The sequence below is a fragment of the Tubulanus polymorphus genome, chromosome 7, assembly GCF_964204645.1.
Source record: "Tubulanus polymorphus chromosome 7, tnTubPoly1.2, whole genome shotgun sequence".
Classification (NCBI taxonomy): domain Eukaryota; kingdom Metazoa; phylum Nemertea; class Palaeonemertea; order Tubulaniformes; family Tubulanidae; genus Tubulanus; species Tubulanus polymorphus.
The window spans coordinates 7,022,941-7,050,242 of NC_134031.1; the positions used below are offsets into that span (position 1 = coordinate 7,022,941).

The 27,302-nt window shown below is 38.0% G+C and overlaps 3 protein-coding genes and 1 long non-coding RNA gene across 4 annotated transcripts; 2 read left to right on the forward strand and 2 right to left on the reverse strand.

The window, feature by feature from the left end:
- The first annotated feature begins 17 nt into the window (after positions 1–17).
- On the forward strand, positions 18–27,196 carry LOC141908249 (cryptochrome-2-like). Its single transcript, XM_074798195.1, has 11 exons — positions 18–220; positions 14,755–15,001; positions 15,875–16,069; positions 17,124–17,242; positions 17,353–17,507; positions 18,017–18,163; positions 18,508–18,672; positions 19,202–19,342; positions 20,082–20,233; positions 20,710–20,897; positions 24,500–27,196. The coding sequence occupies exons 1-11, from the start codon at positions 70–72 to the stop codon at positions 24,628–24,630; spliced, it is 1,791 nt and encodes a 596-aa protein (XP_074654296.1). The 5' UTR covers positions 18–69; the 3' UTR covers positions 24,631–27,196.
- LOC141908252 (delta-stichotoxin-Sgt2a-like) lies at positions 583–1,123 on the reverse strand. Its single transcript, XM_074798204.1, has 3 exons — positions 1,039–1,123; positions 894–961; positions 583–784 (listed from the first exon to the last, which is right to left on the reverse strand). Exons 2-3 carry the CDS (start codon positions 958–960, stop codon positions 645–647), a joined length of 207 nt encoding a protein of 68 aa, XP_074654305.1. The 5' UTR covers position 961; positions 1,039–1,123; the 3' UTR covers positions 583–644.
- Positions 3,957–4,789, forward strand: LOC141908927 (uncharacterized). The gene is made up of 3 exons (XR_012619646.1): positions 3,957–4,072; positions 4,183–4,250; positions 4,579–4,789. It is a non-coding gene; the product is annotated as an uncharacterized LOC141908927 (long non-coding RNA).
- Positions 21,617–23,590, reverse strand: LOC141908364 (heat shock 70 kDa protein-like). Its single transcript, XM_074798389.1, is given in 3 exon segments — positions 21,617–22,948; positions 22,951–23,315; positions 23,545–23,590. Coding segments are annotated over 3 exon segments (1,743 nt in total).
- Positions 27,197–27,302: the final 106 nt, after the last annotated feature.

The following is a 27,302-nucleotide window of genomic DNA, read 5'->3' on the forward strand; positions in this document are numbered from 1 at the left end:
GAATCGAAATCGCGTAAACAAATGACATGATTCGCATTGCAATGCGCGGGCACAGGCGTCTTTGTAAAGATGATATTTTCTCGTGTATTGGTTACCATTGGTTTGTTGATGTTTTTGCCTTCTGCTACTTCGGGGGTCGATGTTATTAATGCACAAACGCATCAGTCCTGGTGGAAAAGGTTTTGGAATCGTCGACCATGGTTTGATCATCAGAGTACCGGTAAGTGATTTTATGTGCGACCACGTAACGATGCTCAGTTCCAGCGTTTCGTTTTGAGACCAGCGAACGAATCTATAGCAACCTCATAGATCATGTGATTACAGAGTTCAACAGTTGAGACATTCTGACGGTGTTACCGGCTATCACTGTATGTTACCTATGTTTCTCGGGATCCAGTTCCACGTTTTTGAGTTATGTTTGACGCTAGAGTTAAAACATCGTGTTTCAAAAGGCAACGGGAAGATTGCGACGGTTGCACGTGTTTCTTGTGCAACTTACCGATACGAAAGATATAGGTTACTTCTAAACAAATATCGAAAAAAATATACACAGACAGTAAAGGGACATTATAACTAAAATAATGATTTTGGTCACACCTTTTTATTTCATATTTAATACATATACATTATATTCATGGAATGCATTAGTTATGGCAGCATTTGCCGATACCCCAGCTGCAACAGTTGCTGCTTGGTCCACCGATCAGCCAGTAGGTTCCCTCGCCCAAACCGAATCTTCCTGGGCAGAAACATGGTACACCTCTCTTGGCGATATGTACTTCATCTGTAATTTGAAAAGGTCACGTAAACAAATGTAAAATTTATACAAGGATTTCGTGCATACAGACAACACCATTTTAATTTTACTTTGAAAAGTTTTATGAAAAAATTACCTTTTGCGGTGGCGGCTCCGAGGACCATGAAGATGGCCAAAGCAACGAACAAAGTTTTGGTGAACATTCTGAAAATGAATTTTCATAGCAAAATCATTTGCTGATTGGGCGATTTTTTAATGTATGTTTTCGGAACAGCGCTTACCTGGTTGTTATTGGTGTCTCTGTTTGGATAACAGTAAATTTCAATAGCAGAAATCCTCTATTTATTGTCTCAAATAAGCACCAGCCTGCTGGGATTCGTCAACCGAGAGATTAAATGGCGCTTGAATTATCAAAAAAATATTCATGATTTTTCATCGTAACATGTGTTAGAATGAGTATCAACAAGAAAATTAATTTAAAAAAGTTATTTGACGCCTGCGAAATAAATGTAGAATTTCTGGGATAAGCTAATGTGGAATTGCGAATTTGAAATCGAAGTTCTAAGAAATTTGGGGAATTATGAGATTTGGCGATTGGGTAGATGATACAGGTCTTCGACTGTAGTAGTGGTTTAATTTGTTTGATTGAAAATTCTCAATAATTGATCGCGATCTTGCGACCGATTTCATTTACTTTTGCCTCTAAGCTGGTCTGCAACTTGATTGCATCCATGGTTGTAGAAAGAGCTCTTCTGATGTCTGCTTCATCATGACTTTTAAGTTAATACAATAAACCATTTTACAGTTGCTAGCCGCCATTTTGTTAGGGTACTTTTGTCCCGTATTGTTGGGTCATTTTTTTCTCTTTTTTAAAAACTATCCGTGATGTGTATTGTATCATATTTCATCTGTCGATGGATGAATTTTGACAACTTCAGCAACATTCAAACCGCGTGAATCTCTAGTTTTCAGTTATGTAAAAATCATTTCTCAAATTTACAACAATGCGACATGAGAGCGATATAAAAATCGGTGGTCAGTTTTTGCCGTGCGCATAGAAATCCAGGGTACTGAACTTTGAAGTTCGTTATTTTCAGAAATAATTTTCTAAAAAATCCAAACATTTCAAGCACTGTGCGCATAAACGCACACTTTCAGGTGAACTTTGAAATTTTAAGATATCTTGCCTAGTTTTTTTCCTATGGCACTTTAACTGCAGCGCGTGTATTGTCATTCCGAGATTCGGCGCTGTTTTCTTTGCGTGTATTTCAGTATATGGGTTTTATTTCTTCATTTTCACTACACTTGTCTCTACGGAAAATGGTTTTAATTGTTGGAATGACAATACACGCGCTGCAGTTAAAGTGCCATAGGAAAAAAACTAGGCAAGATATCTTAAAATTTCAAAGTTCACCTGAAAGTGTGCGTTTATGCGCACAGTGCTTGAAATGTTTGGATTTTTTAGAAAATTATTTCTGAAAATAACGAACTTCAAAGTTCAGTACCCTGGATTTCTATGCGCATGGCAAAAACTGACCACCGATTTTTATATCGCTCTCATGTCGCATTGTTGTAAATTTGAGAAATGATTTTTACATAACTGAAAACTAGAGATTCACGCGGTTTGAATGTTGCTGAAGTTGTCAAAATCCATCCATCGACAGATGAAATATGATACAATACACATCACGGATAGTTTTTAAAAAAGAGAAACAAATGACCCAACAATACGGGACAAAAGTACCCTAACAAAGTGGCGGCTAGCAACTGTAAAATGGTTTATTGTGTTACAGATCTACTTTCAATATTTACAGATCTACTGTGGGTTTTCATCGTTAACTCTACACAGAGATTCATTATTTCAGTTTACTGCAGTCATCAGATTCATTCTATATACATGTTTAGAAATATAATAGAACCCCCAAAAAAGTAATCTATTCTATATATCATGTACGTATAAAGCGTAAAGACTTATTTTATGCGTCATGTTGTTTCTGATTTTTTGGGAAGTTGGTATACGCCTAGATTTGAATAATCGGGATAGAACATACATGAATCACTCTAGATACTTTGGAATGTAATATCGTTCATTGACTACCATATATGCTAATTAGGGCGCCAGAACGCCGAACAAGCAAACGGATTTTCGGTGCGCCATTTTAGAAAATTCATTTTTCACATTTTCCCAACGACAATAAAACGTCAGACGAGGTTCCAAGTCGCACCCAAGCAGAAGGGCAGAATTTTTCGAGGCGACTTCAGAAAAGGGCCAATTGTACAGAGTATTCCGGGGCCCCAAAATACCGAAATTCTTGATTTACGTGTGTCTTATTTCTGGATTCCTCTGCGTAATGCCGTACTTGCATGATGTCTATATTCAAATTTCATTCTGTTTTTGGAGTCTCGAGAGAATCTATCCCTTAATCAGAAAACGCCCATTAACTCGGCAGTTGTTCCGCCCATTGAATTCATTTTGTTTGTTTGTTCATTCTTGTTTAAGTAGATCTTATATTGGTTTCCCAAGAGAAACCTTTATTGGATTCATGGAGGAATGTGTGTAGCCTATGAACAGTCTGTGGTTTCCCTGAATTTCAAATGGTCTCAAATGCACTGTATTGTCTCAATTGGACATTTACTTATTGTTGAAGGAATCTCGTTTTACGTAAATTCCATTTTTGACTATGTTCTTTTGATAAAAGAATTTTCTTTATTGTCAGATTTTTAGTTATTGACTTGGTTTTTCGATTTATCATTTCAATTGAGCTCTCCTAAATAATGGATGGAAAGTTTATTTGATACCATCATTAGTAAACACCCTTATTTCATTTATCAAGTTTGGTTTTGAGGAAAAATAGGTCGCTTCATAATTAGTCTTTGAAAACCAGTCGGTTTTGCCGGTGGTCTACTAGACCCATTACCCTTAATATGTAAAGAAGACATCCTACTGATCACTAATCTATCACAAAGATTTATTCATTAACATAGATTAAATCATAAATATTTTATCATTTCGGAGGAACTATTTTCTGGACACACTGTATATCATATACATATTGTTGTAAAGCAGTTAGAAAGTTAGATAAATTATAGCGACATAGAATTCCAAGCTGTGACTTAGGTGTTTATTTTAGTAATATTTAAAATACATAAAATATCTTAATTGAAAATGTAAAGCTTTCGCTTTCGTGCATACGTGAAAATTACCCTCTGAAAAGCCGATTACATGTAAATAGAACATATCGCTATAAAATGACCGATTTCTACCAGTTTTTTTGTTGTTGAATCGTCATCGCATTCATACGTCTACTCATTCAGGTAAGTTCCCCAATAATCTAAACTCATTCGGAGTTTTGTCTCAGTTATAGATATTTCACTTCAGACGTTTGGTAATTCATCCCGGAGCCCTTTGTATGATACAATTTCAGAATGTTTACCAAAACTCTTTTCGTTGCCTTGGCCGTTTTCATGGTCATTGGAGCCATTGCTGCTGAAGGTAAATATCACTTGATATGTATCTACAGACCAATTTAATGTTGCAAGGTTCTTAGCCATCAATGTATTAGAATTTGGACAAAAAACACCCGGGCGTCTTATGGTCCGGTCCATTAAAAGTTCTAACAATTACTCACGATATGATGATATGATTTATTTTAAAGTACAAATTTTACAGAATCAATGAATAAGCAAATACATAAAAAATGTAATAATATTAGATTAGACAAGATATCCCAAAAGACCACTAAACATTACGCACAAAATATGATTCGATTGGCTTCCGCGCGCTGCTCTATATAGCTGGCATATTTCAATATGCATTATAGAAGTTGAAGTTGAAAAGAGAGGAATTCCATGTACCTGTAAAGTCAACGGCAAACGAGGAACCTGGTGGGTGATTGGTGGACCAGATCACAACTGCTGCAGTGGTAGCGGATTAGCTATTGGCAGATGTTGTTGGTAATCACCTAATATCATTGTTCAAAAAAGAAATGTTTGTTACATAGAACGTGAATAAACTGAATAATGAATATGAAATCTTCACTGTCTGATTCAAAATATTTCTCCTCTTGCAAGGGATTGGCGCTAGTCGAGGTAATCTCTTTCGGAAATTCAAAATTACTCGTGTGACGGGTGTCGTTATACATGAATTTTATCGTCAAAAAATATTTCCTTTATGACGAATAATCATGATGATACGTACGTACGTATTATACAGATGACGGAAAACAGATGAAAACAAAGCATTTAAATACTAGAAAATGATAAACAATGATCATAGGAAAATTGAAACTGTAAATATTGACTCGCGCTTATTCTTGACCTTTGAAGAAACAAGTGGAGCTCATTCATATTGGACCGATTTTTCAGAAAATGTTGTCGTCCCCCCGAGATCAACTCAATTCTAGTTTTACTTGTCAATTCAGAAAACGGATTCGTTGTACGTTTTGTTTTGCCAGTTTCACCAAGTTGAACAGCGTGGAGATTCTGTTTAGAAAAGAATCAATGAATATTCTTTGCGGACACGTTTATTTGAAGTTGGTATTACAATCAGTTGAAAACGCGTGTTCAGATGTTCTGTTGTTCTTAACAATGAATTATTGTCAGAAGAAAGAGGCTTATCTTTATAGTCTTCTTTGTTCAGGTTCAGTATTTTTTTGTCACGTTTTCTATTTTTGGAACAATCTTTCTGGGCAAAGTTTTGATAATACGAAAGGATTTAGTTCAACACTTTAGGGGATAAATTCAGGCAATCGGATTTCAGAAATTTGAACAATACGAGTTGTGAAAAGGCGTTGTTGGACCAATCACATTTAGATATATAGCATCGTTCATCTACTTCTATAGAGATACCTAATTTAAACGAAGAAAGCCAATGAGATTTGTACGCATATCTGATGAAATCGGTTAATGACAAATCACACTAATTAAGGGATGGGCCTAGATTTTGAATGCTATCAGTGTTTAGTGTCATCCGCCGCATTCAACATCACACGATCATGAACGCGATCAACATTTTCCTGGTCGGTGTTTTCTGTCTCGTCGCCGCCGCAGAGGTTTTCGCCGAGTTCCGTTTTCAACAATTCACTCGACTGCCAGAATGTTCGATGGGCGACAAAAAGGGCGAGAAAAGCTCACAGAACTGGGCGAAAACAAACCGCGGGATCGCACACAGAAATATTCGCAGCGTCTTCGAGTGCGGAGCTGTTTGCATGAACGATCAGAAATGTTCGGCGATGTCGTTCGACGGAGGACAATGCTACCTCTATGACGTCTACATTGACAACGCAGCACCATCAATGGCAAAACCAAATACTATAAGGTAGGTTCATTTACTATTTGCAAATTAAGCGCGAATTAAGCCTGAATTATAGGAGCCCGATAGCTATATACGAATTTAAAAGATTAAAAACGAAATTTATTTATCAACTTAATAATCAAAAACACAGAATAAACAGAACATTTAGTCGACTGGGCCCTCTAGGTCATGAGTTTCTTTTTGACTTCACCGGTCAAATCATAGGAGCCCGATAGCTATATACGAATTTAAAAGATTAAAAACGAAATTTATTTATCAACTAAATAATCAAAAACACAGAATAAACAGAAAATTTGGGCGACTGGGCCCTCTAGGTCATAAGTTTCTTTTTGACTTCACCAGTCGTCCAGCGTCTTATATATATATTACATATTACAATATTTTGTACTTGTAATTAATAATGCTACTTCTTATTGTAATTTAAATCTGAAGTAGAAAAAAATTTTTATTTGATTAGAAAATTGTGTGTTTAATTTTTAGAATAGTGGGTTTTGATTGTATCACGGCAAGTTTCGATTTGGTTCCTTGAGAACACTAACGTTCATGTTTCTTAAGTAAATGCGCACAATGATTTTCTAAATGAGTACGTTTTTATTCCTTGTGTTTCAGAAGAGTAATGATGGACCAACCACCAGCGCCAGTAGCAGTAGTACTAACGCTATGACAACGGGTAAGTTTTTTGCCCACAAAAACTTAACTATCTACCAAAAAATATACAAGTTTTTAACTATGGGAAGCAAGCCACTCGTCCGCCCAGTCACATTTATAGCATGTATTCAGAACGATACTATCTATGTTTTTATTTTTTCAGCTATTGCAATCGTAAAACCGAAATTGCGCAAACTTCGTTATTTCTTCGATTTCGAGAAAGTTGATACCGAACGCGGAATCGTGTTCGGCGAGGAAGCCAATGTGACAGCGCGTGATATCAAACAAAACATCGTGAAACTTAAACTGGTCGAAGGGGTCGATGGCAGCCAAACTATAGCTTTGGCGAGTCCGATTCTTAATTTTGATTTCGGTGACGTAAACGATGAAATTGATATGAAAAATTACTCGATTTCATTTTCATTCCGTGAAAGCGGTGTGATAGCGATCTACTTCAAGAAATACTTAATATTCCATCGCCAAGATTATCAAGTGCGTCAAATTTCCAGCTGAACAATCGCTGATATATTTTATCGATCAGAACGTATTCAGAAAAATGAAATGGGTTTCGTTGAGATGCGTAAACGGGGATTTGTACGTTAATGATGGGCGTGTATCACACCGTCAAATCCATGATAAGGCGATAATCGTCGAGAGGAAAGCTGGCGATCCAATATTCCGTGTTGGTACAGTTTCTCGTCACGCTGTGATGGATAATCTTACATTAGAAGTCTGGTATTATTGAACCGACAGCGAAGAAAACAAAAAAACATCAATATATAATTTGCAGATTACCGGTATGGTCGTTACGATAGGGTAAATATAAAATGTAAGAACAAGCCAGCGAGGACGGTACAAAGACAGCCGGTGCTTGTGTTATGTATCAACCTCAAGAGTTACAAAAGAAAAAAAAACAAAGAGAACAAGATAAAGAAAAGGGAACAAAAACAAAGAGAACTTTAACTTCATTCAACATTAAACAATATCAGTTACAAGATGTAACCGATTTGGATGAATTAATAATTCAACAATATAAACATTCCACTCAATAAATGATAATATGCTATTTATCAAAAAAATTAGTTTTAGAATATTATTTAATTGGGTTACAAAAAGTGACCAGTTTGGAACAATATGATTATGTAAATTTCGCACAATAAATCACTCTGATATGAATTGAAATGAATGAGTTTTGTATTTTTTTAATTCAGACTCAGTTCACTGGACTTGAGCTAGCCTTTTTACAGTTTCCTGGCACCTAACCGTGTTTTTGGGTATCCGCTGGGGTCCGCATAGTTGACTTTTTTCTCCCAATCTATTTTGACTATTTCGTTCGAATCTCTGGAGTAGATGTCACGGAGCCGCGGAAGGGACATGGTGAGAAATAATTATTATTTTTTTTCGTTCGAAGGTAATGTGTGACATGGTGATGGAGAAAACATTTCTAGATAGCCTGTAGCGCGATCATTATCATTTTTTGTAGGTGAATTTTCAATAAACAATTGATAGAATCAGAATACATCGACCAAGAAATTACGAACGTTAGTGAAATAAATCTAAACAGTTGTAGAACTAAACTGATTCATCAAACGCGGATTTGTTTGATAATGGAACCAGGATAATAGAGCGTTCAATACACTTGTGGAATTAACTTTTATATGTTTCACAATATATATCCGTTCAATGTCACCCATTCACTTCACTTCAGACAAATTTGACAAAAATTGTATTAGATTCTGCTTTTTTATCGTTCACATTCATATTCTAACATTTACATTTTACACCAGAGGGGCCGCGCGTCCCATATCATGATCAGGCCTTTTTAAATCGAAATTGTGATGAAAACACAAATGAGGGCTACTGTGTTTTTAATTTGATGATTTCTTTCAGAATTCTGGGATTCGGATCCGTACTCCAACTAATCAAAAAGTGGGCTTCCAGTATAATGCCGGTCCATGATAAGTCAGTATGGTCAATTACTTTAATTTACAATCTAATATAATTACAATAACTATCTATGTAGATAGTTATTGTAATTATAATGATTCTAACGGATCATCATGCGTTAATTGAAATTTTCAGTTTCATAATATGTAGTTTTTTATGCTTTCTACAATTTTCAATCATCTTGATTAGTTTTTTTAAAAGTTATAGTGTGTATGGAAAAGGTGATTTTATTAGAGAAACGTTTTATTTCGTCGACCAGCCCTGATACAACTTAAAGGAGTAAGAGATAGAATCAACTGTATTTCACAAACCATAACTTATTATTTTGGCACCAACTCGATGTAGAATTCTACCAACACCAGCAAGAGAATGCTTGCTGTATTCCACAAACTTTTACTCAGTATTTGACACCAACTCGGTGGAATTTAACCGGTCTCAAATTTACCGCAGTAAGAGACAGAGTCTACTGTATTTCACAAACTCACTCATGACACCAACTCGGGATGGAATTTTCCGTTCTCAACTTTACCGCAGAAACAGACGTGAGTCTACAAACTCTTACTCGGTATTTGACACTAACGCGGGGTAGAATGTTTCATGTCAAAACTTCACTGCAGTAAGAGGCCTTCTTATTCAAGGCTACGGTCACAGTTATTTCTTAATCATATGATGTACCCTATTTTGGGGGTGCGCCCCTCCCTGAATCAGACGCGCGGCCACTGCTAGATCCTCGTCACAATGTTTTTCAATCACAAACAGCCCCGTGCATTGACAGTACACTAGACACTAAACGAATGATGATGTAACTTCAAAGTGAAGCGTCGGAATTCCATGAAAAAATCCCCTCGATATGTAGGCCTAGAAATATCGTTGAAGAAGAGAAACAAAATTCAATTTCTCGGTACTTAGTAAGTTTGATCAAAAGTAAATTAGTATTTTTGAATTGTTTATTTACTCTGATCAAATGTATCATCCCCAAAATCTAGGGTGAATTATGTCAGCACTTTTTTCTCTGATGAAATGAATTAATTGTTTGGATAGATTTTAGTCCTCAAAAGTAAAAGAAGCTTTGTGGCGTTTAATGCCGGTTGATAAACCCACGAAACTAAAAATGAAATGCCTTCCCTTATTCATGCCCCCCTAACAATAGATCTCAGGATTAAGGGTTAGGATTAGGATCAGCAGCCCCATCATCATTCTCCACTTATAAACACTGTCCTCATTGATTTCCTGGCCCAAAATATGTTCCAAATGTGACCGGCCCGCTGTCAAGTACCGGTAACGAACCGTATTATGGCGCCATCTGTCAATCCAGGAGGTTACAACAAATCTAAATCAAGGTCGTAGAGCAGAATTTTAGTTATTTACCCGCGAACACATGATTTTGTGAATAGAACGGGGTAAGTTATGATTTAGGGTCCTCGACTGTAAGTCCAAGGAAAAAACTAATCACTTAAAGCAAAGGCAAAGAAACTTCAGGAAAAAAAGTGGCAAGTAGAGGAAGTAAATGAATTGTAATTCAATTCAATTTAATTTATTCATTCATCATAATAGTAATCTGTACATACTAAGATTGTCAATGAATATAAACAAGGAAAAGAAAAGCTGCCAGAAACAAATGATGAAATGCAAACAAACAGATTGAAAAATATGATGACACATAACTATGATAATGGAGGCTGGAGCACCAAGTTGAGACAGATGATGCACCTGAGCGCTTAAGGCGCCATCTATACATACTTTACAACATTATTTACAATATTACTTACAAGCAATTTGTTAAAAGCATCTTCACCCGTCAAGGGATTCGAACCCACTACGCTAAAGCTGTTTCCCGAACCCCTTGACCTCACGAGTCGTTGGAGTCGTTACTAGCCGACCAGAATCCGGTCGTACCAATCACAGCGCTTGTAACAAACCGTCAGTAGACTTCTGTTGGTTTTCCCGTTAAATTGACAAATCAGCGAACGTTTTACCGAACAAGGAAGTATTTCGCAAATCGATATATGACGTCACGCGCAACAGCGCCAGTAATGAAATCACGCTTCGTGAGGCCAGGGGGCTGGTGGAAGCGAGTTCGGGAGTGATACCGGACCCCTGGCAAGCGAGGATGGTTTAAAGCCGAATTTCGTAAAAACGCCCAAGTTTAACAGAAGCCTTATGCTGGTATTATTGTTTATAAAATTAAAAATATTCGAAATACCATCAATATCAATATGCTGCAAGTTAAATTTGATCCAGTTTAAGTTGTGAATCCTACAGTTTGTGATAAAATGCGTTTCATCATCTAGACATTGACATGTTTTGCATGTTTTCGCTCAATCGCTTCCTCGCTCCCCATCGACTGCCAGTGGAGTGAGCCTGAAACCCCGTGGTGTTGGACCGAGAACTCTCCCAACAAAATCCATAATCCATGATACGATCAAGACTGGTATCAAACCAGAGATCATAATCCTTGCACCGGAGCTTCGGGCCAAATCATACGCGATATCCACTAGCCTCCAAGCTTCATATCGCATCTCTTCAAAGTTCTTACAACGGCGAATGTCATTTGTGGCAACGTGAATGATAACGATATCATGATCTCCTTTGTAGTTTACGCTAAATCAGTATAGATTGTCCAACGAACTCGTTTGCATGGATTCCGCGCTAGCATTAATATTACGGGTAAGTCTGTCATAGTTCACATGGTTAAGTTTGGAATCGGAGCATACAAGAACTTTGACGCATTTATCCATCGATTATCGACGCTATTTGTGTTGATTTCCTGTTTTGGTTCCTCCGTCTTTGCCGCGTGCGATCTACTTTCGGTGTGACTCACATGACACGAGACAATTTCTAGTTTACTAGATATGTGATCAACCGCGTCATCGATACGCGTAGAAACGGAATATCCAGATGAGACGACCTCATCTTGTGATTTTAATACTAATTCCTGGGTCTCACTAAGCAAATCCCAGTAAACTTTGTCGGTGTTCGAGACATCCTGTTGGATACTGTTCAGATATGGTAAAATGGTGTTAGAATTCTCAGAAAAGCTCGACGCAGCAATGCCAAGGCTCCCTATTATTTATTATCCAGATGCTTGAAACTGTTCTTAGTTGACGAAAGTTCTAATGATGCGATAATCAACTGCGCATCATTCAGTAGAGATTGTACAGATTTCCGGAGCTCGGAAGACTCAGACAGGAGAGTTGTTGTATTTCCCACTATCTCCTGTACTGAAGGAACTAGTGCTACTGACTCTTCTAAATCTTTATACACCTCATTTCTGTGAGTTTGACCAGTAGCCGTCGCATAACCACAATTTAGACACGTGCCAGGTTTTGAGATGACGCTAGTTGAAGCAGTAGCTTTGGGTTTACTAAGTGAGCGACTAGCCCTCTTGAGTTTTGTAGCAACTACTTTACTAGTAGAACGTTTCTTTTTAATTGCACGCTTATCCGGTAACGCACCGTTCAAATGCCGTACACTGTCCAATAACGCAACGAATTCACGCGAGCTCCGTGTGTCCATATAATTCCCCTGAACGGTAATAGTTGCTGTAGTCGGAAATATACGTATAGTGTATATATATGTTCAGGATTGTCACAGTTAGTGCTTGATATCTGCACCAAAATATCATCCAGTTTATCTCCCTTCTTCTCTTTATTATCGGTCCGGTTCACCATGAATACATCATTCATTTCAAGGCCAGTGTAACACCTGTAAGCTATCGCTTGAATCCAGTGAAGCATTCTATCGGGCGATGTCTTGAACGCTAGCATCTTAGCACTAGGATCGTATAGTCCACGTTTAATCGATTCAAATTCTGCATTCGCCGATACCCTTGGACTTCTCCGGTTTAGCTGGTATTGTGGACTAATACAACAACTTCAGGTTGACCATGTCATTGCACTTTTCGTTCATGGTTGTTTCATCGGATTTAGCATTGAGAAACACAGCCAGTTGTTCTGAGATATCTGACGGATCTGAGTCCACCGGTATTGTGCCTGTAAATGTAGCATTACGAACATCATTGTAAGAAGCACCACCGACACTATCATCAGTTACCTTCGGCTCCTTTGTATGGGCGTTATCCACAGCAGAGGACGGTTGAGAGACATTCATTGTGCTAGTACTAAGCCAACTCGAATCACTATCGCAGTCAGAGGATAAATAGTCTGCCCACGAATCAACAACACCGGAAGTACCAATTATGGGCGCTGCCATCTTTGAATCACTCGAGTAGGCCGAGACTTGAAAATATATAGTCCATGATACCGTCACGAATATATCTTTTTGAGTTCAGGCACAATTCTCCAAGGCGTCTCTGTTATATGTTTAATAGTTACAGTCTAGCGAAGACGGTAACTTCTTTCGTGTATACGTCAAAAACGGTGAAACGATAGACCGTAATTCAACTTTACCGCCACAGTGCGCCACCTGGCAATCAAAAAAGATAAAATAATGTAGATAGAATGGCTGTGTGATTAGGCGCTTTTACGAAATTGAATCTGATTCGGTTTAGCTAAATCCGATTCGATGTCGGAAACCGACAGGATTAGTAAATCGAATCGTTTTTCGTAAATTAGTCGAATCAATTGATCAATTCAAAGGTTACGATTCAAATGAAAATGGGCGTCAATGGTGACCGAATTATTGATAGACGACAATTTGCGATAAATGTCTTTAGCCCGCAGTCGAAGAGGACGCCATGTTGGATTTAGCTGACTAAATCGTCACTAACTTGCTCGCCGAGCAAGTTAGTCTTGTAATCAACGCACAACAGATTCGTAGTTTGTTTGATACCTATAACACCTCACCTGATGATCTATTTGCAAATCGGCCGTAAAGTGAGAGTAAATTTCCGTCGATTCAACGGCGGCTATTTTGCAAACGTGTGGAGGGTGCTGTCACCTGTGGATTGAGGCTAGGACCACAACACAAACTAACGAAACGAAACGAAATTGAAAAAATTAAGAAATCAACACTTATTCACATTACACCTGTAAGCCATCATCAGGCGTACTGATAGAATTTTGTAATCAACGCACAACAGATTCGTACGTATAGAATTTTCAATCTTGGCTTCGTCATTGTGGGATTTCTCTCGTTATCATCATACACGGATATTATGTATCTTCTCGTCTTATAAGTTGGAAAACTATCAAAAATAAAAATGGTCGTTTCTTTTTGAAAGTTTTATATAAATCCTTGTAGGTCACCTAGTCTATCATGCCACACGTATGCAATACAGAGAAATGGCGGCTAATGGCAAAATTTGTGGAGAAATTAATTAATTTCTCAAAATAATGTTGATTAATCACTTGAAACATACATAAAATTGGATTATTTCAAAAGGTACCTGTGTAGTTTGTGGTTTAAGCCATCAATTGTGGACTGAAGTGAATCGAAAGTATATTTTTGAAGTGTTACTTTTTTCAACCGTATTTTGGCTCTTGTCATCCCTAATGTTGGTATAAGCCCATCCGATTATAAAAAGCTTACCACCAACGATTAGGTAACTAAGTTACCACAGTGTAATGACCACCACACATGCCACAGGCTGGGGCACAGGGACTTGTCACAATTGATAGCGAATGAATAAAACCAGTATCAATGACAACCCCAGTATCCTCCTTGCATTGCATAATGAATAAAATGTGACAACTAATTGTTGTCAATCTGAAAATGACCTACTCCACTCTTGGCTGTAATTTCAAAATTTTTCAGCCGATTCACATGTCACATGAAATAAGGTTCAACACAAGCTAGTCTTTCTGTTTACAACGAGCCTATAGCCATCACTACGGCAATCATCTCACAGCGAAGTCAGCATTTATTTACGGGAGTTTGCTCAAAATTCACTGAGAACCTCCATGAACTGGCCACTCTCAGGACTGGGTGAATGGTGGACAGCAAAATGCCAAATGGTAGTTTTGTATTTTAGAGAATCTTAGAGATAACCCGTAATTCATGTGAATCGGTTGAGAACTTTTGAGAAACTAGGAATTAACTTTTAATGGCCTTATCCTGATCCCTCCCATCGGACACCCCTAGAATTTTTTGGTCTTTTATGATTACCGAAACTAATCTTATGTTACAGCAGGAAACAATAACAAGAATTCGACGGCAACAATGACCCAACGATCAATACATTGGTTCCGTAAGGGCTTGCGTATCCATGACAACCCGGCGTTGTTGGCATCATTGGCGGATTGCGACGAATTTTGGCCGGTGTTTGTGTTAGATCCGTGGTTCGTTAAAAACGCGCGCGTCGGCGCGAACCGTTGGCGTTTCCTCCTTCAATCACTGCAAGATCTTGACGAAAGTTTCAAGAAGTTCAACACCAGGTAGGAAAGATGATAAGCTGAAGTCTGTAGGTTAGGCCGTAGTAAGACCAGATGCGATGGTTTGAAATTCCCTGACCCTGTTACTTGGTTTAAGTTCACCTGTGGATAGTTAGTGGCAACAGGTTATAATTGCCTAGTTAAAATCCCACAGGATAAAAATCCCCTTTAGGTAAATATCCCCCCATAGGCCTATGTGATTTTACAACAAAATATTTCAATACACTTATGCGGAAAAAATAAAATATTTCAATATACTTATGTGGGGAAAATAACAAAATATATCAATGTACTTATGTGGAAAAAACAAAATGTTTCAATACTCTTATGCGGAAAAAACAACAAAATATTTCAATACTCTTATGCAGAAAAAAACAACAAAATATTTCAATACGCTTATACGGAAAAATCTTTGATAAATTTCAAATTCTCCGTTGTGTTGGTCACAACATTCGCCGTAGATAATGTGACTGTGACTTTTAACAATAAGCTATATGCATCAAAAATGTCATTATCATATTTTTGAAAACCTCTGAAGAGATATACTCGAAAAGTCCTAATAGAATATCTATGTACATATGTATTCCTAGATATTGTTGCGAAAAGTATTATGGAGTTTTATATACTCTAGTTTGATGGAAAACTAAAATCCGCAGGATTTCTACCTAGGGCAGATATTTACTGAGAGGATTGTTACCTTCTACAACTGCATTCATTTATCTCGCCCCTCTGCATTTATTTACTTTGTATAGACCTACATTGCTGTTTTAGGTTGGCGATGTATCGTTTAGGGGTATGGAAAAGGAAGTTGGGAAACCTGATATAAGAAAGAATAGCGTTTGTAACTGCGTTTTACCGCATATCCTATTGTTCTAGGTTATTTGTAGCGAAAGGCAAACCGGAAGAAGTATTTCGTAAATTGTTTAAAGATTGGCGAATAACGAGATTGACGTTCGAAGTCGACACGGAACCGTACGCGATTAAGCGCGACGCCGAGATTATCAAACTCGCCGAAAAACACGGAATACAAGTCGTACAGAAAGTGTCTCATACTTTATATGATATTGAAAGGTAAATTACAATGAATTAAAGGTAAATGTTTGGTAAAGAAATTTGATCAGAGTTGCTACGACTCCTTGATTCTTTAGAAACTCCTTCTAAATGGAGAATGCTTTTAAAGGTGCTCTTTTTGTTGAAGCAAAATGCCCTCTTTTAACTCTTTTAAACTCCTTCAATTTTGAAAAATTGGCAGTTAGGAATTTTTGTGTAGTTTGTAGTTGTTGAGTAAACTAACTCTAGATCAGAACAGTTGGGACCAAAATTTATTTTTTCCATTATTAGGCAGTTACCAAATTAGAAACCAAGTTTAGGTAGTGTTAAGGATAGAAATTTGCGTACAAAACCACTGAATTAGTGGTTTACCGAGAAAAACGGTACTAATTCTACGGAGTCTACAGTAATTGGGATATGAAAAATATATGCGCTTCCTTGGAATTTAAGATTTCCTCCTAAGACCTTTAAAACTCCGTGAAAACTCAAGAGTCATGTAGTACTCAACCTACTGATCGCAACTCAGGGTCCTGTTTCACAAAAAAGGTTTAAGTCTTAGTCTTAGCATTGATCTTATTGCATCATTAAATCATTTTATCGGAAATTGTGTATTGAGTTGGACCTAGGACCCAGTATCTCATGTGGGTCCTGGGGCAGGGGCGGTGTGCAAGATCTCGGTAAAGATTAGTTAGAAAATGGCATTCTAGCAGTTGCAAATCAACAAAATAAGATACCCTATTCTAGAATTATCGATAAAACTGTGGCTTCGTTTTTACACAAAGTGCCTTTTCAGATTTTTTATCGACAACATTTAAATTTTAAAAGGGCACTCAAAATTTAGAGGGTTCAAGAAAGTCTCATAAGACCTCTGGATCTGCAGATTATTTGAAAACGAAGTAATTTTTCACTTCAACATAACTCATTACTCATGATTTAACTTTCAAGTTTAAGATGTATATATAGATAATTGATAGACTTGTCATTAATTTTATCTCCATGTCATGTGTGTTTTCAATTGTTTCCCTCTAGGCCTGATTTTCGGGATGTTATTGATAAATTTTTCATTCTTATTCAGGACAATAACTAAAAACGGCGGAAGACCACCATTGACTTATCAGAGAATGCAAAATCTAGTGTCGCAAATGGGAGTGCCAGCTAAACCAGTTGAAACTCTAACCGACGAACATTTTAAAAGTAATCTTTATCAAGTCTGGATAAAATGCGAATCTGGATTACTCTGACCTGGATAAAGCAGGTTTACTGTATTTGATGATATACCATACATTTCTGAATTGTGGTTTTAGATTGTACAATGCCGACTGGAAATGGAGTAGATGATGAGTTTAAAGTTCCTACGTTAGAAGAACTTGGCGTTAACTCGGCCAAACTCGGGCCTAATCTATACCCAGGAGGAGAAACTGAAGCCATGAGTCGATTGCGAAAACACCTCGAACGAAAGGTATCTTCTTAACGTGTCTGCAGAGTCTCTACGACTTCTTTATTACTTAAAAACTCCTTCTAAACGGAATATGCTATTAAAGGTTCTTGAAACTCCCTTTATTTGAGGAATTTTGAAAAGAGGCAATTAGAAAGTTTTGTCTAGTTTGTAGTTGTACAGTTAACTATCCCTAAATCGGTACTGTTGGAATCAGGATTTGCTTTTACCCAACAAGGTGGCTGATTTAGAAGCTGAGCTAAGGTACCGTAGTATTAAGGATAAAAGTTTGCTTACAAAACTACTGAATTAACAGTTTACCGAGATAAACAGTACTGAATTAGGAGGAGTCTACTGTAATTGGGATATGAAGGCGATGCAGGCACTTCTTGGAAATTTGAAATTTTCTCCTTCAGAACTCGTTATATCCAGGAATGACTGATTTGTAGGGACCCTGATCTCTTTTGAAACATAATCAAATTTTCAAATCGAATAACGTATTTCATAGTAAAATAAATTATCTCCAATTACAGGCGTGGATTTGTAATTTCGAGAAACCGAAAACCGAACCGAATTCGCTAGAACCGAGTACAACCGTATTGAGTCCGTATCTGAAGTTTGGTTGTTTATCGGTTAAGACGATGTACCACGGTTTACTGGACGTCTTAAAACAAGTCAAGGTAATGCGCATTATACCGGGACATTGAATTCCTCGATAAAAAATCATCCCAAAAAATATTGACAAGTTACACACCCTAGATATCAAATACACTATCTATTGAAGTATATTTTACCAATCTGATTCGGGGTGAAACATTGGAAGCGAACCTTCTTTAGTTTTACTCAACTTGCAACTGATTTCCAGCAGTAGTGATTTTTATATTATTATTATATTATTATATTATTTACCCTTCCCCATGGATGCGCCCATACTTTATGAATGACCCCAAAGTTACTCATTTATTCGTTACAACACAAAAGACATAGTTTGCATGTTTCGATATTTTTCTCTTACGACATATAGAAACATTCGCAGCCTCCCGTGTCTCTGGTCGGGCAGTTATTATGGCGCGAGTTTTTCTATACGGTCGGCGCCGGAACTGCGAACTTCGACCGCATGCAAGGAAACTCCGTCTGTCGTCAGATTCCGTGGGACAATAATACGCAACTGTTCGAAGCTTGGAAAAATGTAAGTATCGTGTAAAAGTATTCGAGTAAATTTTGAAGATTTTTTGGGTTTTTCCGTCCTTTCCTAACTGAATCATTTGAAAATTTGAAGTCCATTTGATATCCGAGTCGGATTGTATGATACAGTCAAATCTATATAATTCGGATCCATTGAATCCAGGTTAGATCTAATCTGGGTATCTTTTGTGGTCCATTTATCAAAATTTATGTAACATTTGAAATTAACAGGGTTCGTACACATGGAATTCCTGAAAATTCAGGCTTTTCCTGGAATTTCAGGATCTTGGTCGTCTGAAAATTCTCTAGTGGTCAGTCTAATTTTCGTCACAATTAGTAGTCACCATTATTCTCGGCTGGATTAGTTCAATTAGTCCAAAACGATCTGAAATAAGCGGGTGTGCTTCCCTGTTCCACTGAAATTCATGTATGGCCTATGATTTCGGAAAAATATTGATGAGTGAGTTGATTAGATCGAACGAGCGAAGCCTACTGCGTTTTCTATTATTGACTGGCATTGTTTTGTATTCTAGGCACGCACTGGTTACCCGTTTATAGATGCCATAATGACTCAGTTACGTAAAGAAGGTTGGATTCATCATTTAGCGCGTCATTCTGTGGCTTGTTTTCTGACTAGAGGAGATTTGTGGGTTAGCTGGGAGAAAGGACAGGAGGTACGTACGCACGTTCACCGTGGGGCGTTGAATAGTGGAATAACATCGTATTTCATAGATGATAGTAACTAGGTACGTTACTACAATAAATTGCAAAATCCTAATGCATGACATGTTCAAGCTCATTGGTAATACTGTAATTCTTTTGAGATTGTCAGATTGTGAAGCATTTCACCTTATGGGTATGGCATCCCTGGACCCCTAGTGGCTGTCCAAGGACACCATGCTCACTTGATGAAATGCCTAGTTATTGGATCATTACCAATTATTCTATGGGCCAAGGCCTAAAACATAGACCCCATGTTTGGGTTTTTGACCCCTACTGGGCATGGCCCATATGTCTATAAATTGCTACTAATCCTTACCAAGTTTGGTTTGGACATTATACGGGCAAGCTGCTATTATGTTACAAAGCTGTCCTTGGATTCAATCCCCTAAGGAAAGCCTTAGCAGCCCAGTGGGCCATTAGATGAATTAACTCAATAAAACAGCAGAGTTATATCAGTCGGCCGGTAGCTTGCTTTCTCTGTATCTTACATAGCATGATGGGTGCAATCGAATTCTAGCCCATGATATTTGTTGAAGCCAGGAATTGGATCTGCTTCACCAACAAATGACTTAACATTATAGTAAATTTTTTCAAAACATTTCATATATTTTTGTGATTTTCAACTTTGCTTTCCAGCATAACTTTTGATCGATATTTCATTTCATCATGAGGGTTACACTTTGATTGTAGGTGTTCGAAGAGCTTTTATTGGACGCTGATTGGAGTTTAAACGCCGGTAACTGGATGTGGCTGTCGGCGAGCGCGTTCTTCCATCAGTATTTTAGAGTTTACAGCCCGGTTGCTTTCGGGAAGAAAACCGATAAATCCGGTTCATACATCAAGTAAGTTGAAGAAAAAAACGTCAATTACGAAGAAGGGACTTCAGAAACGCTTTGACTCAATTCTATGAGTTATTTTCAGACTATTTAATTTAGTTCGAGATGAGTGCAAAATGGGCAATTGTTTTGGACTTTGAATTACTTAATACAATTGATTTTAATTACAATCAACCTCTAATATACCACCCCACCTAACAAGAGATCGTTTCTGAGGAAAAGGACCATCTGTGGACTAGTTACAATTGACCCCTCATATACCACCATACTCTCTATATTTACCTACAAGATAGTAAATCATGAATGTGGGCAGCATTTTGGGGGTTGACTAATTACAATTAATCATTGGTATAAAGTAATGAAATTTTCTTTTTTGTGTGTATGGTAAAAGAGGATGCTGTTCAAATTATACAAACTTTTGTGTATTTTTGTAATTGGAATATAGATCGTAGGAGGTATTTTTGTTTTTTTTTCAATGTTAGGAAATATTTGCCGATATTGAAGAAGTATCCTGAGCAGTATATCTACGAGCCGTGGAAAGCTCCGCGTAGCGTACAGGAACGTGCTGGTTGTGTTATCGGCATTGACTATCCGAATCGAATTGTCGATCACGATGTCATTCATAAAGAAAACATCAAGAAAATGGCTGCCGCATACGCCGCTGCTAAAGGTATATAAGATTTTTATCTGATTCAATTATAGCCTTCAATTATAATTATTACTCCAAGATCAGCCTGAATATTTCTGAAGGCTATGTCTAAGTACGAATGGACTGAGGTACTAGTTGATATTCGTTTCATCATCTTTGTCTCTGAATGAATTACAAATGAATATTACCAGAATAAATAAACTATGACTAAGAGAGTGTTACAATATTTATCATAACATGTAATATATAATTCTAATACAACAGCGAGGATACCTATTGAGGTGTACCAGTGTTTCCATTGTCACAGTGGATTAATTTCTCAAAATGTCTACTCAGACATCCGAGTAGCTTGTCAGCCTTTGTCCGTCGTGGAAACTTAGATACGATAATGCGTAATCGAGATATTTCCAAAAACAGTTCTCGAATCGGTCCTCCCTCCTTAGTAAAAGGCCTATTGAACTACCATCAAAACATTACGAAGAATGATATCTGATTTTCAAATGAAACTACACAAGTCTTTATTTGAATAGATAACAAAACTGTTATACAATTAACCAAACTTTTATTACACGTATTATGTTGTACATTTGGATTTCTCATTTTGAAACTAATTACAGTGATGATCTACTTAAGTTTTTCAAGCCCTTATGCTATTAGCAGCATTCTACATTACGAGTTTCTTATAATATCTATTTACAATATTTCATAAATGTCAACAAGAGTAGCAGAAAGCTGTGAATCTAATCAACTTCTTCAACAGTCGGACCTTTTGAACCACATCCCTCGGCACTACCCTGCGACTGCTGCTGATATATTTTCGCGGTCACCGGTGTACAGACTTTCTGCAACTCTACCAATTGATGTTCGAATTCATCTTTCTCGGCCAAACTATTACTATCCAACCAGTCAATCACTTCTTTACATTTAGATTTAACAGTTTCTTTATCAGAATCGGACAATTTGCTCGCGTTTTCTTCGACAGTCTGTTTATAAGTAAATACAGTACTTTCCAGTTTATTTCTCGCGGCTATTTTCTCTCGTTGTTTCTCGTCGGCGTCTTTGTATTTCTCGGCGTCGGCCACCATCCGATCGATTTCCTCCTTACTCAAACGGCTCTTGTCGTTGGTGATCGTGATTTTGTTAGACTTCCCGGTGGCTTTGTCCTGCGCCGTAACGTTCAGGATACCGTTAGCGTCGATGTCGAAGGCGACGTCGATTTTCGGGACGCCTCTCGGCGCCGGAGGGATGCCGGACAACTCGAACGTTCCCAGGAGATTGTTGTCTTTGGTCATTGCGCGTTCGCCTTCGTAAACCTGGATCATGACTGTGGGCTGGTTATCGGAATACGTAGTGAACGTCTCGTTCGCCTTGCACGGAATTTTAGCGTTTCTTTCGACGAGTTTGGTCATAACTCCTCCAGCCGTTTCGATACCGAGCGAAAGTGGAGCCACGTCGACCAGTAATACATCTTGTACGGTGCTGTCGGCTACGTTAGTGATGACTGCCGCTTGCACCGCTGCCCCGTAAGCCACAGCCTCGTCCGGGTTGATCGATTTATTCAGTTCTCTTCCGTTCATGAATTCTTGCAGCAGTTTCTGGATTTTCGGAATTCTCGTCGATCCGCCGTCGAGGACGACGTCGTGGATCTGCGACTTGTCGATTTTCGCGTCGCGTATCGCTTTCTCGACCGGTTCCATCGTTTTCCGGAACAGATCCGAACATAGCTCCTCGAATCTGGCGCGAGTAATCGACGAATAGAAATCGATTCCTTCGAATACGGAGTCGATCTCGATGTTGGCGGTGGCGCTCGTCGACAACGTGCGTTTGGCGCGTTCGCAAGCCGTTCTCAAACGGCGCAACGATCTCGGGTTCGCCGACAAGTCTTTCTTGTATTTACGCTTGAATTCCGCGACGAAGTGCGACACCACACGATTGTCGAAATCTTCGCCTCCCAGATGCGTATCGCCGGCCGTCGAACGAACTTCGAACAGCGAGCCCTCGTCGATTCTGAGTATCGAAACGTCGAACGTACCGCCGCCCAAATCGAAAATCAACACGTTACGCTCGCCCCTCTCAAGTTCTTGTCGAGTCCGTAAGCCAAGGCGGCGGCGGTGGGTTCGTTGATGATGCGCAGCACGTTCAGACCGGCGATGATCCCGGCGTCTTTCGTCGCTTGTCTCTGCGAGTCGTTGAAGTAGGCCGGTACGGTGATAACGGCGTCCGCGACGCGTTGTCCCAGAAACGCCTCGGCCGTTTCTTTCATTTTGGTCAGCACCATCGAGCTGACTTCTTGCGGCGAAAACTTCTTCGTTTCGCCCTTGAATTCGACTTCGACGACGGGTTTGCCGGCGTTGTCGCTGCGTACTTTGAAAGGCCAGTGTTTCACGTCTTTCTGAACGGCTTCGTCCGTTATCTTCCGTCCGATGAGCCGCTTAGCATCTTTAATACGTTTCTACACTCACTTGCCACGGGTGGATTTACAGGTTTCCAGCGTTCCAGAATTGTCCTTCTTTGGAAAAAGTTTGGACAAACATCATCTTTGTCCTTCTTTTTTACTCTTAAGTCCTTCCTATTGATAAAAATAGTCCTTCCAAATTTGAGTTTTATGTAGTTTTAAGTATTTTATTAGTAAGGCTGGTAATTCAATTGTCAATAAGATAAAATATACTGCAAAGTCTTATGGAATTATCCTGGAATAAATGACTGGTCCTCATGACTAGTATTCCGGCAAAGGCATTGCGAAAATGCGCCCTTATGGGTCCTCATTTTACTGGAAAGTACTTCTTTCCGAGTCCAGAAGTTCTTTCTTTTGGGTCTGAAATTGCCGAAAAAGTCCTTCTTAGTACTTCTTTTTACCCTGGCCTTACCACTGGAAACCCTGGATTTAGTATCGCCAGTCAAATATTATTTTAAATGTCCAATGACAAATTTTGATGATCTTTAGTAATCATAATTGAAATATCACTGATTATATTTAATTACTGGGATGGGAGACTTTGCGCATTTAGGTTTGTTAGAAATATATTTTTTACTCGAAAAATTGTTTATATGAGATTTTCTATAAGTCAATTTAGTTTGAGTCAATGGACTTGAAGTTTATGAAATTCTCAATACATTTATTTACTACGATATAAAATGTTTTCATATTTTGATATGCTAAAAAATTGTCCCAATCGGAAGTAGGATGGCTGACTTGTGACCGTTGCTGTTTTGCAAAATTAGCATTCTATGCGGATTTTAAAAACTTTCATAGGAAATTTTAAAGATGATTTAGTCCTCTGTCCCGAGGTTTGTTCTGTGTATATGTCATGAAATTGGGTGGATGAGAAACAAATGGATGGGTGGATGGGGCAAAGCCAAAGCAGTTTATTGCATTCACTTTGTACATGTATCTTTCGTCCATCTGTGCGACCGACCATCTGTAGACAGAATCTAGTTTTTGGCGAAATATTTGTTGAAATTTTTTTTTTCAAATTATGAAAGCATTTTTTGATTTTATACGGTGTATTTTGCAGTAATTCCGGGTGTTGGATCCGTATTCGAAATATTAATCAAGAAAACTGGCTTAATTTTTTTTAAAATGTTGAACTAAAAAGACACTTTTCTCTCGAAATTTTTTTCAGAATCAAGTAGTAATGGAAAAAGCACAGCCCAAAGTGGTGCAACGACTCCGAAGAGAAAATCAGCGAGTAACAGCGCTGCTAAATCTAAGAAACAAAAAACGGATATCGCGAACTATTTCGATAAAAAGTGAACGACGATATAGTGTAGTATAGTAGTTTATTTGTCACCATCAATATGTACAAATGATAAATAACAAAATAGGTTACAGACAATGAGGTGACAGGCGCCTGAGCTGAGCCATAAACAATATTTATTGTTAATTCGGGAAATACAGTGGAACCTCGTTACGACGATCTTCATATAGTATTATATAGGACCTGATAATCTTTTACAACAGTTAGACTTCGCTTACCTCAAACCTCGATGAACCAGGGAATTTACCCCAAGGTATGTGAATTCCGGGGCAGTCAAAGCACGGACGGGCCCGTATCACGATCAACTGGAATAAGAGATTTTCAGGACAAAGAGGATTAAACACAGGCATTAAACAATAAACGAATATGAAATATAGTTAAAATGATGTATACGAAGATTATATGTGAAATTTAGCTTATCTACGATGTATTTGTCCGAGGCAATCGACTTTAGGGTAAACGGTTTTATAGGGCATTTGAAATTTTTTAAGTGCCTCAAGCCAGGCATCCGAGGCAACCTGGGTTCGCCCCTTGTCTATATACTGTAGTCAGATTATGAGGTCAAATTTTCCTTATTTGGGTAACCATTCGTGTTTTTGTGATCAAATATATTATTATGTGAAAGTTTGTGGATTTAAACAACAAGGGTTTACTGTAAGTTCCAATTTTTTCAGGGTTCTTGGTCAATTATTCGATTATTCGAGACAGAAAAGACATAATATCTACAATTAATGATACATATGCACTATTTTTGCTAGAGTGAATGTGAAGAATTGTTTTTATATTTTATTGATGTAGTCCAGTTAGTGATCGTTTAGTACTGGAATTTATACACCTTTTCAGAAGACATTGTGATGATTGGTCATGAAGAATAATTCTCAGGGCTTATACATAGTAGAACCTCGTTACAACGACCTCGGGTATAACGATTCATCGGTTATTTACAAACTTAGAATTTCCTTCCAGATAGGACAACGTTGATCATATCATGCCTGATGACATTGCTAAACTCAGCCACGGCACGAAACCCTGCCACACTAGACCCGGTGCGTAGGTTTGCGGCACCAATCAGATTGCTCGTTGTATAATCACTGAGGCAAATTTCACGGAAGAACTTTAAATGGGCTAAGTTTAAGCGGGATATTTGATAAGCTGATAATGACATCATCAAAGCTGCGCACTTGGTCTAAAAATTTTTAGTGTGGCAGGGTTTCGTACCGTGGCGAGCCTCGATGCTATCAGGTTCGAATCCCTGCCGGGGAGGATGAGATTTTCTGGTCCCCTGAAGTTCGCTGTATCCAGGTTCTACTGCATTTGTAATCAGTTCATTTACCGAAGAAAGTATTAACAAATGCTAGTTTTTGATCACAGTTTGAATTGTATGAATGAATGAATGAATAAATGTTTTCATGATATTCGATGTAGAATTTTTGGCGAAGTAGGTTTGCCTATGCTAACGGTGAGGTAAAACATTGGACCAATAGTGTTGATTTTTGGTGTCATGGTTTGGCTTAATGAGTTCTCGAGCCAAAAAAAATTTCATATTGATCGAGTTATTTTTAGGGGACTTATTCTTGAAAAACACGTAAAAACCCTGCTATTTAGCACTAAGTAATGACACGTTTTTTTACATATGACAATTTGCATACTTGGAATTGAAATATATTTAGGTTCAATCCTTCCTGGAAGTGTTGCCATTTTTTGTTCGACTCATCTGGATGTACTTTTCGAGCTACAGGCCCTAACTTTATAAACCCCTAAATGTCCTCGTTTCTATTTATCTAATGAATGTGATTGGTTGTTTGTGGGATATACGGGAAATTCCGGGAATTTCGGCGCTTCTGATGTAATTGGGAAAGCCCAATGTGGAACCCAAAACAAAATGGCGAGCATTTCATTCGATTAAGTATCGTATGTTCTCTTATGATTTCTTTGTTCGGTGTTACGAATATAACCGCGTAGGCTATTCAATTCAGTATCCGAACTAGCAAGTATGATGACACTAATGGAGTTTTGGCTTAGATTTGTCTTGTCAATGTCTGGAAGACCTGCTAACCCGTATGGTTTCACCGCGGCCGTCGGATTTTTTATAAACCGTGTTACTGCTCTCCTCTATTCAATTTTAGTACCTTCTTGGGTAGAATTGTGAGCGGTGATAAATTAATAGATGGACTAAATAGTCTGTTGACAATAGCGGGCAGTGGAATGCTGTCAGCTATTCATCTGATGAACAGTCAGTTTTTTCAACACTGATTTAGAGGTGGGAGCTAGTCTACAAACATAGACCCCTTATGTCGCTATCGTACTACGGAATTCCGTGCAAAGCGATGTATAGAGAACGTACAGTATAAGTCATCACACGCGTGCTGTTAAAAAAACAAACATAGATGAGACAAGGAGACGAGCGCAGATTTTAATTTAATTCAAGGATAATAAAAATCTGGAAATTGCGAGTATTCTAATATCTTGTATGCATTAATCGTGTAATAAGGGGCTAAGAATTAATAAAGTGATTAGATTTAGAATAAAAGATTGTTGTTTGAAGATTTTGTTCAGCATATCGTCAGTTGATGGTTTTAATTCGGTAATCTATTCTACATTCGATTGCAATCCAAATTAATTTATTGTTAGTATAATATTTTTGACAATATACACTCAATGATTTGAT

What these genes read in the sequence shown, in the direction of transcription:
- LOC141908249 (XM_074798195.1), top strand. Translation starts at nt 70, where the DNA reads ATGATATTTTCTCGTGTATTGGTTACCATTGGTTTGTTGATGTTTTTG. An exon ending in GTTTGATCATCAGAGTACCG is followed by an intron (nt 221 to 14,754) that starts GTAAGTGATTTT and finishes CTTATGTTACAG; the next exon opens with CAGGAAACAATAACAAGAAT. An exon ending in ACGTCTTAAAACAAGTCAAG is followed by an intron (nt 18,164 to 18,507) that starts GTAATGCGCATT and finishes TACGACATATAG; the next exon opens with AAACATTCGCAGCCTCCCGT.
- LOC141908252 (XM_074798204.1), bottom strand. Translation starts at nt 960, where the DNA reads ATGTTCACCAAAACTTTGTTCGTTGCTTTGGCCATCTTCATGGTCCTC. An exon ending in CGGAGCCGCCACCGCAAAAG is followed by an intron (nt 785 to 893) that starts GTAATTTTTTCA and finishes TTCAAATTACAG; the next exon opens with ATGAAGTACATATCGCCAAG.